Source organism: Ipomoea nil, unplaced genomic scaffold, assembly GCF_001879475.1.
Source record: "Ipomoea nil cultivar Tokyo-kokei standard unplaced genomic scaffold, Asagao_1.1 scaffold2792, whole genome shotgun sequence".
NCBI lineage: Eukaryota > Viridiplantae > Streptophyta > Magnoliopsida > Solanales > Convolvulaceae > Ipomoea > Ipomoea nil.
The window spans coordinates 3,106,995-3,121,118 of NW_017619220.1; the positions used below are offsets into that span (position 1 = coordinate 3,106,995).

General features: G+C 33.1%; 1 protein-coding gene across 1 annotated transcript in view; it reads left to right on the forward strand.

The window, feature by feature from the left end:
• LOC109157815 (protein FAR1-RELATED SEQUENCE 5-like) overlaps positions 1 to 12,498 on the forward strand; it is a 28,535-nt gene extending 16,037 nt beyond the window's left edge. Inside the window, exons 2-3 of the mRNA XM_019305656.1 lie at positions 11,315 to 11,417; positions 11,945 to 12,498. Of these exons, the coding sequence (XP_019161201.1) occupies positions 11,315 to 11,417; positions 11,945 to 12,498 (657 nt within the window). The remainder of the gene's footprint in view (positions 1 to 11,314; positions 11,418 to 11,944) is intronic.
• The last annotated feature ends 1,626 nt before the right edge of the window (positions 12,499 to 14,124 follow it).

Consider the following 14,124-nt stretch of genomic DNA (forward strand, 5'->3'; position numbering starts at 1 on the left):
TTTAATTATTGAATTATTTTTTACTACCTAATTTATATTTATATTTTATTAATATCAATCAATATATACATTTATATATATCATACGGATTTTTACTACCTAATTTATATTTATATTTTATTAATATCAATCAATATATACATGTATATATATCACACGGAATCTCCATAATTAAATATTCTATAATCAGAATATATATGATTTTACATAAATACCTCTAAGTTTTGGGGGGAAAATTGATTTGGAGGATTTTACTTTTATATATATAATAATAATATAATAATAATATATATATTATAGTGTATACAACATTGAATACTAACCCTTCGATGCTGGAACATTTGAAAATTCATACACAATCCAAAACTAGCTGCAAGCGTTTCAAGACAATCCATAATCACCGACATCTTCTTCAGGAAAGTCCCCAAGGCCAAAAAAAAGCATAAATCATTCACAAAAAGAATTCTAGATACCCACACCTATATATATAAATATAAATATAGAGTTAATACCCAAAATCGTCCTCGACTATAGTGGTTTTTCTCAACTTCGTCCTAAACGACTTTAGTGACCTAATATCGTCCCAGACTTTTATGTTTCGCTCAATTTAGTCCCAGACTTTTGTGTTTTTGCTCAATTTAGTCCCGCATTTTTTATTCTGTCCATTTGGTGTTAAATAAATAGACAATTCAGTAATTTTAATATTGGCATCTCTTTACTCATAGACATGTGAACTGCAAAATCCTTTTTTTTTTTTTTTTTTTTTTTTTTTTACGAATTACTCCTAAAACTGCGAATATAAAATTTGATTTGCAGGTCCGGGAGTAATTCTGGGTGTAATTCGTACAAGAAAGAGGAGTTTCGCACTTCACAAGTTGAAAGTAAAGAAAGATCAATATTGACATTACTGAATTGTCCCTTTATTTAACACCAATTTGACGGAATAACAAATGGAGGACTAAATTGAGCGAAACACAAAAGTCTGGGACGATATTAGGTCACCAAAGTCGTTTAGGACGAAATTGAAAAAAACCACTATAGTCGAGGACGATTTTGGGTATTAACTCTATAAATAAATAAATAAATAAATAAATAAATAAATATATATATATATATATATATATATATATATATATATATATATATATATATATATATATATATATATATATATAGGATCAACCTCATCTCATCCATTGATAAAGCTTCAATGGATGGATATGATTGAAAGTCAAACAACAATTAAATAAGGATAGATTTGAAAGACAAGAGTGAAAGAGTAATTGTATTTTAGTTTTTAATTTTGGTTATATTCAAAATAGAATCTTTACCTAAATATTAGGGACTCTATCAATGGTAATAATTAATTATATTTTGTATATATGTAAATTTAAATTATGGGGAATTCACGGTGGTGTGTGCGTAGAATAGTGTGTGCGTTTTACTGGACCAGGAGCTGTTCACCATGGCGTGCTATTTTTTTTTTGTCAAAAAGTATACGTTTTGATGTGTGCATTTCTTGTTGCGGATGTGTGCGTAACGTATCCAAAAGAAAACAACTATACGAATATAATTTGGGTTTCGGCATTTGAATTTCAAGTAGATAATCGGTGTATAGTAGCTATAGTATTGTGCCTATTGGTTTTTTTTTTTTTTGTTTTTTTTTTTTTTTTTTGTTTTTTTAATGTGGGGAATTGTACGGTGGTATGTACGTGGGTGTAGAATGGCGTGTGGGTATTTCTGGGCCAGGAGCTCTTCACCATGGCATACTGGTTATTTCCCCAATATTATGCGTTTTGGTGTGTGCGTTGATTGTTACGGGCATGTGCGTAACAGATCCAAAAGAAAACAACTATACGAATATAATTTGGGTTTCGGCGTTTGAATTTCAAGTAGATAACCAATGCATAGTAGCTTTAGTACTGTGCTTGTCGATTTTTTTTAATTGTGAGGAATTTTACGATGGTGTGTGCATGGGTGTGGAATGACGTGTGCGTTTTTCTAGGCCAGGAGCTGTTCACCATGGTTTGGTTGTTTTCTTCCCAAAATTATTCGTTTTGGTGTGTGTGTGACTAGTTTCGGGCGTGAGCATAACATATCCAAAAAATAACAATTATATGAATATAATTTGGATTTCGGCGTTTGGATTTCAAGTAGTTAATCAATGCATAGTAGCTATAGTATTGTGCATGTTTTTTTTTTTTTTTTTTTTTTTTTTTTTTTTTTTTTTTTTTTTTTTTTTAAATTGAGGGGAATTTTTAAGGTGGTGTGTGCGTGGGTGTAGGATGGCGTGTACGATTTTATAGACCAGAAGCTGTTCACCATAGGGTGTTGACTATTTCTCCAGAATTATGCGTTTTGATATGTGCATTGAATAGTTATGGGCGTGTATGTAACGTACCCAAAAGAAAACGACTATACGAATATAATTTGGGTTTTGACGTTTATATATCAATTATATAATCAGTGCATAGTAGCTATAGTATTGTGCGTGGGTGTGGAATGGCGTGTGCGTTTTTCTGTAACAGGAGCTGTACATCATGACGTGCTTGTTTTTTTTTTTTTTTTTTTTTAATAAAATTATGCGTTTTGGTATGTGTGTTACGTGATACGGGCGTGTGCATTTTGGTTTTTGCGTTACTGGTTTCGGGCGTGTGCGAAACGTATCCAAACGAAAACAAAAATATACGAATCTCGTTTGGGTATCGTCGTTTGAATTTCGAGTAGATAATCAGTGCGTATTAGATATAGTATTGTACTTGTTGTGTTTTTGTTTTTATTTGCTTTTAAATTGTGGGAAATTTTACGGTGATGTGTGTGCGGGTGTAGAATGACGTGTGCGGTTTTCTGTAACAGGAGGTGTACACCATGGCAAAATATAAAATGCACACACCATTTCACACCCACGCACAACAATCGTTATATCGTGAACCGCGGTGCATGTGCACCGTGGTAAAAAACGACGTCGTTTCTTTAAATAAAGAAACGGCGCGCCGTTATTGTTAACAGAGCGCGCATGTTTGGTGTATTAATTACCAACTGAAACTACAGTGTATCTAAACTGACACTGCCTCACGTATTATTTTTATATTATCAAGTGAAATTGCAATTGAAATGAAATGAAACTGTACTTGTGTTGAAATGAAACTGCAGTGTATACAAAATGAAACTGAATAACAATTTCACATATTTGAGTGTATATTATCCAGCGAAACTGTAGTTATATCAAAATGATACTGTAGTTGTGTTGAAATGAAACTACAGTGCATATAAAATGAAATTGAATAACATTTCACATATTTGAGTGTATATTGTGCAATGAAGCTGTAGTTATATCGAAATGATAATGTAGTTGTGTTTTAATGAAATTATAGTGTATACAAAATAAAATTAAATAACATTTTCACATATTTGAGTGTAGAAATATCGAATGAAACTATAGTTATATCAAAATGAAACTGTAGTTGTGTTGAACTGAAACTGCAATGTATACAAAATGAAACTGAATAACAGAGTTACTTTTTGCGGAACGGTGTGGAACAGAGAGAAATGCATACCTTTTCTTTTCATTAAACAATACAAAACGACGTCATTTTGAAGCTCGATGCATAATCGATTATGCACCACGGTGCACGATATAATTTGCTCACGCACACACCACCGTAAAATTCTCCATAATTTAAAATCACAGATGTACAAAATATAATTAATTCTTACCATTGATGTGGTCCCTAATGTTCTAGTAAAAATTCTATTTTAAATATAACCAAAATTAAAAACCAAAATACAATTACTCTTTCATCATTGTCTTTCAAATCTATCCTTATTTAATTGTGGTTTGACTTTCAATCCTATCCATCTATTGAAACCTTATCAATTGATGAGATGAGATCTCATGATCTCACCTAATTAGGTGATCTCATTGGATCCATAGCATATATATATATATATATATATATATATATATATATATATATATATATATATATATATACACGGAAGGGTTCAAGAGTACGGGTATAGCTTCCCGTGCGGTTGTGCGGTTAGATCTGAGCTGTTCGATCACATCTAGATCAACGACTCAAATCAATGAAACTTAAATAAATAAAAAAAAAACGTGTGTCGGGAAGTAAGAAGTATAAGCTAAAAATGGTGCACCTTAGGTGATAGAAACACGCACTTTAAATGTTAGATCTTAAGCACAAACTCACACACATTAAGTACAAAACCCACGCACATTAAGCACAACCTCACGCACATTAAGTACAAAACCCACGCACTTTAAGTATTAATTCACAGACCTTAAGTTTCAACAACTACTGACATTAAGCACAAACTTACGCATATTAAGTACAAAACCCACACACATTAAGCACAATCTCATGCACATTAAGCACAAAACCCACGCACTTTAAGTATTAACTCACGGACCTTAAGATTCAATAACTACTGACATTAATCAATAACCTCACACACATTAGGCACAAACCCTAGGCACATTAAGCACAAACTTGATAGGCATATTTTACACCCATATTTTAGGTGCATCTTTGGCGAGCTGTCGTAGGCTCCCAAATTCAAACCTTACAAACGTAGTAGCAGGAGTAAGGGTCGATCCCACGAGGAGTAACTAGTTTAATGTATGTGCTCAAATTAAAGGAAAGGGGGGGGGGGGGGGGGTTGGTATGAAAGTGATAATCAAAGTAAATAAACGAATAAAGCAATGAAAACACTTATAATAGAAAATCTTGGTTAGTAAAGATCCACCACCGGAATTTAACACTGATCATTGATTGAAAAAGTAATTAATATGCAATTGAATATTTGTCGTGAAATTATTTCATTTCCGTTTTCCCTTAGTTGTAGGTAACTAAAGCACACGCGGTTTAATTACCCCTAACTACTAAATAACCTAAGACAAGCGCTATAGATTTAATTTAATAGCAGCAATAGGAACTAGGAAAACCGACAAACTAAATAACACAAGCGCAAGCGGTTGCATTTAATTTAGGAAAATATTCTACCCGAGTCCAATTATCACTAAGCCGTCAATAATTAACCCAGTTGCTACTGAATATTAAAATAATTTGTAGCACAACATTATCTAATATAGCAAATAATTATATCAAGTAAATAACTAGTAGGCCTCCCTAGCAATTAAATGATACAGCTATTCAAATAACTTAGAAGAATATTTAATACCCAAATGCATAAAAATTGTATAATAAAAATAAATAAATAATCTTACAGCATAATCAATTTCGGGGCTTCAATTTACTAAACCAAACTAAAGAAATTAGCAACGAATGGACATTGATAACAACTTTACAGAATAATCGGGAGGGAAAGAATGAACGTTTTAGAATAGAAATCTTTCACTATTTATACACTTTCTAAAATGGACCTAAGCTATTTTATACCATCCATTTTCCTCCTTTTGCACTAGAAATCATCCGAAGTTGCTGCTTGTTCTCGCGCCAGTAATCAGTCGACGAAGCTTTCTTTCGTTGCTACCTGCGCCTCACAGTCTTTAGGTGGAATTGAAACAAAACATTAGTTAGTATTTGCTAAAGGCTGGGCCACTTAATTCATTTAAATAATATAATATATATATATATATATATATATATATATATATATATATATATATATATTAAATATTATATATAAAAAGAACTAATTATAAGACAATATTAAATAACTAATGCAAAATTATTATAAAGATGTACTTAAAATATGGGTGTAAAATATGCCTATCAAATTCCCCCACACTAAAACATTTGCTTGTCCCCAAGCAAAAATATTATTTGCGAAGTAAATTGAAATAAAATCCCCAAAACTCATAACATATCATGAACAAAAATCTGAAGCACCCTGCAATTAATAAGTTAGCACCCTGTTTGAAAATGGAGAAAACTAAATAAGTAAGCCCTCATAGGAATATCACTCATCACTCAAGTGTTTGATGGGTATAAATTTCACTCAAGTTCATTCCTATAAAATTGCTCGACCATAGGCTTGCATATCTTCTCAATCACCACTACAAGAGTCATGCATGACACAAATCATAAGGACTTTTCACAGGTTGTAATGGGGCTAGGGTTAAGGTAGGGAATTTTTAGGAAATTAGCTTAAACAAAAGCTTCAAACTAGAGGAGCAAATAAATACAAGTGATCCAACACCCTCAATTTCCAATCAAAAACACAACCCATTGAGGTACATAATGCTTTCTCAGTATTACCAGAACTTCCCCTTGCTTCATTTTTTTTAGGAGTAACTTCAACTCAAAACTAATTGCTGATTCTTTCTCATTTTTCTCAGAAATTTCAGCAACATTTTTTTTTTCAACATACATTCATCATTTCTCCCATTTCTTCATTTTTTCAATTTTAATACTTTTTATTTCCTGGAATCATGAACCGTCTTCGTTTTCTTTTTCATAGAAGGCCAACGACAAATTGGTAATGAAGATACAACCCGTCTCACTCTCAATCACATTAACAAAACAAATGGTCTCGTCCACACTTATTCTTCACAAACTCACGTAGATTACAAGAATAATCCAAAATTCGCTCCACTAGTTATTCAGCTGGGTGAATGCATTATTTTTAGATATAAAAGGTTTGTAATGTGGTTCAAAATAAAGAAACGAATGGCCATAAAGCTCAAAGTGGTTAACAAGGGGAAATAAATCATAGGGTAAACCGGTTATTTGGCTAGTGAGGCTCAAGATCAAATAATGGCCTTAATCACACTTGAATCATGCATGGTCTAATTAGCTTTAAAAGAGAATCAAGGCAAGTTCTAGAGAAATAAAATTATGGAAGAAATCACACAATAGAAAGAAAATAGACCGGAGTGTCAGTCAATGGCTCAAAACACTCACAGGTTTATTGCTTACTCAATATTGCCACTACATATCAAACAGGAAATGCTAACAAACTAATCACAACTTGCCAAACTATTTATTCAATCATGTTATGAATTCCAAGAAAGGAAAAATATAATAATTCTTCAAAATAATACTTATTTTGCATAAAATACTAGTAAAATTTTTTTGAAAATTTTGACATAAGCAAACAAATAATAAAACTTTTTTTCTTTTTACACAAGCAAACAAATAATAAAACTAAATCATCTCCCTCACACTTATTACCAACATTGTCCCCAATGTTGAATAAAAATGCACAGAAAAAGGGTTATTGAATGAGAATAGGGAATAAAAAAAAAAGAATGGAACAAACACACCTTAGGTTGCCTCCCAAGCAGCGCCTTTGGAATAAAAAGAATGATATTTCTTTAAATTTCCATCTTTTGAGTACCTTCGATGATTACAATTATTCAAAGAAATGGTCTCTTCATGCAGATTAGTGGTCAAAAAATGATTTATTATTTTTTTCTTTTTCATTCGAAGCAATTGCATCAAATTTAACAAACTTCAAAGAATCAATAGAAATTGCAAATTATCATCACTAGAAAATTTCATGGTATCATAAATATTAAAACTCACAAATTTACCATTAAACTCCATTGTAAGCATACCACTATGAATATCAATTTTTGTTTTTGCAGTTTTTAAGAATGACCTTCCTAACAAAATATGAAAAATTTTGTTATCATTTTCCATATCAAGCACATAAAAATCAGCAGGAAAAACCAAGTTATTAACTTCAACAAGCAAATCTTCAATCACACCCCTAGGAAATTTAGTAGATCCATCAGCTAATTGAATTATTATACTAGATTTATTCAGGGGTCCAAGATTTAAAGAAACATAAACAGAATATGGCATGACATTAATAGAAGCTCCTAAATCTAACATAGCATTTTCAAGTTTAACCCCATTTATCATGCATGGAATAGTAAACATACCTGGATGTTTGCACTTTTTAGGAAGATTGTCTTGACTAACCATAGAGACATTCTCTTTCACTTTCACGTCCTCAATTATTTCATTATTTTGTTTCTTTTTCATAGTGCGTACCTCTTTTAGAAAATTTGCATAGCGAGGTACTTTTTCCATCGAATCTAAAAATAGTTTATTAGCCTCACATTCACGAAATGTCTTATATATATCATTATTTGAGTTTCCTCTTATTGTTTCTAAAAGAGCTTGAGGAAAAGGGGGTACTGGTTCATAATCAGAAAAAGAAGATTACCTTGAGACGTCTCTTTATTGTTGGCAATGTTTCCTACACTTGTTTCCTTGTCTAAATCAACATTCTTTTCCAGCGACATACTTCTCACAGTAATTGCACTTACATTATCTTTAGGATTAACAACCGTTTAAGATTGTAATTTGCCAGAACTCTGTGCTTCCAACCGACTTACCGTAGTTGCTAGTTGGCCCATTTGCCTTTCTAAGTTTTGAATACTAGCCTTTGTTGGATGAATACTAGCTCTTGTCTCTTGTTGGAATAGTTGTGTTTCTTGTTGAAACTGCAAAGTGTTAGTAGCAAGAGATTTAACAATATCTTCTAGATTCATACCTGAGCTATAGCTTTGGACTGGCTGTTGTCTTGAAGGAAATGGTTGTCTATACTGCTGAAAATTGGGACAATTTTGAACAAACTGGTTCCCTTGTGAGTTCCCATAGCTAAGGTTCGGGTGATCCCTCCATCCAGGATTATATTTATTAGAAAATGGATCATACTTACCTTGAGGTTGTCCAGAAAAACCTCCAGCCATGTTGACTTGTTCGACTTCTTGAAGAGTTGGGCAGGCATCAGTTTGGTGCCCAACTACCGAGCAAATTTCACATGCTTTTACAGTTTGCATATTGCCTACTGCTAATTGACAAACAAGAGTAGTTAAACCAGTAATTTGTTATTTAAGAGCAGAAATATTTACCTCATTCACTTGCTTAGACGGTTGGACAAGTCTATTGCTAAACTGTTGAGAATTTGCAGCCATGTTTGCAATTAGGGTTCTTGCAGCATCTGGTGTCTTGTCAACTAACGCACCACCGCTTGCGGCATCAATCATGCTTCTATCCATTGGGAAAAGTCCTTCATAAAAGTACTGAATGAGTAATTGATCACTAATTTGATGGTTAGGGCAGCTTGCACAAAGCTTTTTGAAACGCTCCCAATATTCATACAATGACTCTCCATTGTTTTGCCTTATACCACAGATTTCCTTTCTAATGTTGGCTGCCCTCGAAGCTGGGAAATATTTTTCAAGGAACGCTGTTTTCAGGTTATTCCATGTGGTGATGCTTCCGGAGGGTAAATAATATAGTCAATCCTTCGCTGAATCTTTCAAAGAAAAGGGGGAGGCTCTCAATTTGATTTCTTCTTCAGTAACCCCTGTGGGTTTCATACTTGAACGCACCACATGAAATTCCTTTAAGTATTTGTGAGGATCTTCACCTGCAAATCCATGAAAAGAAGGCAAAAGGTGAATTAATCCAGATTTGAATTCGAATTGCACATTGGCATCCAGAGCGGGAAAGGTGATGCATAAAGGTTGCTGATATAAATTTGGAGCTCCAAGCTCTTTTAAAGTTCGATTTTGAGCCATGAGTTCCTCTTCTAAACCAAAATTGGTAGAATTGGTAGCCAGATCACCACTTCAATTTTCTCGAAGCTTGTTTCCTCCACCTGTGTACAGTTCTTTTAATTTCTGGATGGTATGGCAAGACTTCTTTGTTAGCAGATCGAGTTATAGGCATAAACAAAAAGAAAATATATAGCAGCAATTATGTAAATGTAATGAAAGAAAAGATTTTTTTTATTTGTTTTTTCTCATTAATTTGTCCCAAAACTCCACTCACATTAAGAACAAGTCTCACGCACCATAAGCACAAAAGCCCACACTTTAAATTTTAACTACTCACATTAAGCACAACCCCACGCACATTAAGCACAAAACTCACGCACCTTACGCACAAGACTCACGCATCTTATATACAAAACTCACGCACATTAATCACAGAACCGCTCACCTTAATTTTGACCTAGATGCAAAAATTACAAAATTGCCACCGCATTTTTTTTTTAAATTTTGATAATCCTGGACGTTAATTTAAGGGAGATGAATGACCCAGATTAAACCGCACAACCGCTTATATATATATATATATATATATATATATATATATATATATATATATATATATATATATATATATATATATATTGTCCGACTGTTGCCGAGCAGTTTTTGGATATCAAACGGACCTCCCCAGAAGGTAATTTTATTGTGGCTCATTTTTCCTCTTTTGCAATTAGTTTTGCAACAACACCCGCTGCTCTAGCTAATTGTCCACCCTTTCCAAGTGTGATTTCTATGTTATGTATAGCCTGCCTAAGGGCATTTCGGTCAAAGGTAGGGCATTTCCGATTTTTATAGAAACCTCTGTACCAGAAACAATGCTATCTCCAATTATAGCCCCATTGGGATGTAAAATATATCTCTGCTCACCATTCCCATAGTGTATGAGACAAATGTATGCATTTCGATTAGGGTCGTATTCTATGGTTACGATTCGAACATATATGTCTTTTTCATTCCGTCGAAAATCTATTTTACGGTATAGACGCTTATGACCTCGCCCTCTATGCCTTGCGGTAATGATTCCTCTGACATTACGACCTTTACGACAACGATGCTATCCATAGATCAAATTCTTTCCTCGAGTGGATTTCACTTGACCATTTACGGTTCCATTGCGTGTACTCGAGATATATATATATATATATATATATATATATATATATATATATATATATATATATATATATATTAAATATTATATACGAGTTTTAAATATCGTCGTATATTAAGTAGCCGTATAAGATATTTAATATATAGCGTTTCTAGACAACCGTCGTATGTGGTATTTAATATACGACTTTTCTAAACAACCATTTTATATAGTATTTATTTACTACGTTGGTCACTTATACAACACTTAGTAAATTGCTGTATTTGTGCAAAAAAATTTATCGTAATATCTATTTTCTGCAGTAGTCCTAACACTTAGCCCACAACTTTTAATATTTATTTCATTTTATTTGTATATAATATTCAAATTTAAAAATTTATTTATAAGTAGGGATGAAAATAGACTAGACTCCTCTCAAGGGAAAACTATATCGTGCACCAGGGTGCGCATTGCACTGTGCGCCCTGGTTGAAAATGACGTCTTTTTGTTTCGTCATAATAACGGGCTTTTTTTGGCAGTTAAGATTCTGGGTTAACGTTGTTTATTTATCAAAACCTTCGTCGTTATTTTTGTTTTCATCCGTGTTGTTCAACTTGGCACATTCTTTATCGCACTCATCTTTGCAATTTGATTTTCGTATCTAGTGTTTTCCAGACATAGATGATGTGATTGAGCAACAGGAGATTGCAGTGACAGACGAAGGTAATGATCTGGTTCATTTAGCAGTTATAGAGGATGATGCTCCGGGTTTTTTTTATTTTTGATTTTTCGCTTGTTTTATAGTTTTGTTGGTGATGCATATGATTGAATTCGTATATGATATTTGTTTCATAGAGATTGAATTTGTAGTTGATATGCGTATTTTCAATTTAGTTTGATTGTGTTTGTATTGGAGACTGCGTATTTTCTGATAAGTTTCTAGCAATATACGTGTTTGTCAATCTAGGGTTGTTTTAATGTGTATTGTTGTTATGAATATGCACATTAAGATGCATAATAGCAAATGTCCCGTTTGCTTTTTAGGATTATGTGTATTCTGGCTAGGGTTACATATTAGTTAGAATTATGTTTATGTGTATCATGTTGGTAGTTTATGTGTTTTTTGGTATAAGATAATGTACATTAAGATTGTCAGTTGTTATATAAGTTAGCATACATAATAGATGTTCCTTATGCTTATGATTATGAGTATTACGAGTATTTATTATGTGTATCAGGGTTTAGGATTATGTACATTCATCTTAGGGGTACTTAACCTTTTATGTGATTTGTAGTTGATCAGAATTTGGTAGGGATGTCAGTGTGTTCGATTGATGAAACATATGACATGTATAATGAATATGCTTTTAGATTAGGTTTTAGTGTGAGGAAGGGTAAGCAAAGATATAGTGGTGCTATGAAAACAGTGAAGACGAAGACGTTTCATTTTTCAAAGGCTGGATTTAAAAGGAATTTAGGAAAGGGTTGTTATGCTAAAGTTGATGGTCGAACATGTTGTCCTGCACTTGTTCAATTTGATGTAGATGGGAATGGGATGTGGACTGCTTCAAAGCATGAAAAGTTGCATAATCATGATTTGGTTCCACCGAGCAAGAGTTACCATCTACAGTCACATAGAATGGTGTCTAGGAATCATCTTTCTTATCTAAAGGATTTGAAGAAGAGTGGTGTTTTTGTGGCAGATGGTATAAGGTTTATAAAAACACAGTCGAGTGGATCACCGCGTGTTGGTTTCACAAGTAGGGATGCATACAACCCTTTATGTACTGATGCATTGAAAAAATTGGATGGGACTGACTCAAATACATTGATTGAAATATTTAGATGAAGGCAGTCAAGTGAAAAGGATTTTTACTTCGATTTTGAAGTTGATTGTGAGTCACGATTGTGTAGTTTTTTTTTGGAGGGATGGACAAATGAGGCGAGATTATGAATTGCTTAGAGATTTTGTTAGTTCATGATACAACATATCGTACTAACAAATATGATATGATTTGTGGTCCGTTTGTTGGGATGAATCACCATTGCATGAATGTCATGTTTGGATGTGACTTTTTGATGAATGAGAAGACTGAGTCATTTGTATGGCTGTTTAAGACGTTTTTGAGGTCTATGGATTACAGAAGACCACAAAGTATAATGACTGATCAATGCGCTGCTATGGCTGTTGCTATTGCTCAAGTTTTTCCAAGCACACGGCATCGGTTATGTGTATGGCACATTGGTGAGAATTCAAAGAAGCATAGTAAAGGATTAAGAATTCAAAAAGATTTTTTAGACATATTCAATTGCTTGCTGAAATGTACTAATACAGAGGCAGGATTTGAGTTTTACTGGACAAGGTATGGATTCTGATATATTCTTCATTAATGTTTATGTGTATTATGTTGATACTTTATGTGTATTATGTTATAACATTATGTATATATTATTAGTTTATGTGTTTTAATACTATATAATTATGTTATTTCAGGATGGTTACTACATACAAATGTCATAATAATACTTGGCTTGAAAAGCTTTATCAATGTAGAGAAAAATGGTGCCCTGCATTTAATAAAGACTATTTTTCGGGTGGTATTTTATCTTTACAAAGGAGTGAAACTACAAATCCCTCTATTTCTAGAAGGCTATCCAATACTGCTGGACTGTGTGACTTTTATAGTTCATTTATTGGTGTTGTCTCGGAGTGGAGAAGTAGAGAGGGTGAGGAAGATATTCGTTGTTCACAAGGTGTACCTACAATGGCTATGGACCATGTTAAGATTCTTTTACATGCTAGGGAAATCTATACAATTGAGATATATTACTTGTTTGAGGAACAATTTTTAAAAGGTGCAGCATGTTATCAAGAGTGTGTTTCATTTGAACATGATGTGTATAAGTATCATGTTTGGAGGCCTGATCTTGATATTATTAGGCACGAAGTGATTCTTAAATTTAGAGAACTTAATGTTGGATGTAGTTGCAAGATGTTTATAGAGATGAGGATTCTATGCTGCCACTGTTTACGCATTTTTAATGTGCATTGCGTGTCTGAAGTCCCGGAGAAATATATTTTGAAAAGATGGACTAAAAAAGTTGTTGGAGATGACTATGTTGATATCACATCATCATCTCAGAGTGTTAATGATGTCTCTTCTGTTTGGATGTTAGGAATCACTAGGAAATTTCAAAGGTTGGCTGTTTGTTGTTAAGAAAACAATGAAGGACGAAAAATATGTGAACAAGCAGTTGTAGATACCAAGAGAAGAGTTGAAGCTGATTGTGATCCTTTTTTTTTTTTTTTGAAGAATGTGATACAGAATCATCTAGTGGTGTTATAAAGGATCCATCAAGCAGGCGATTAAAAGGGTTGCGTAATAGGAGGGTGAGTAGTGTTATTTCAAAGAAATACAATATAGCAAGGGGATGAAAGCGTATTGCTCATATGGTTGCAGCTAAAATAAAATCA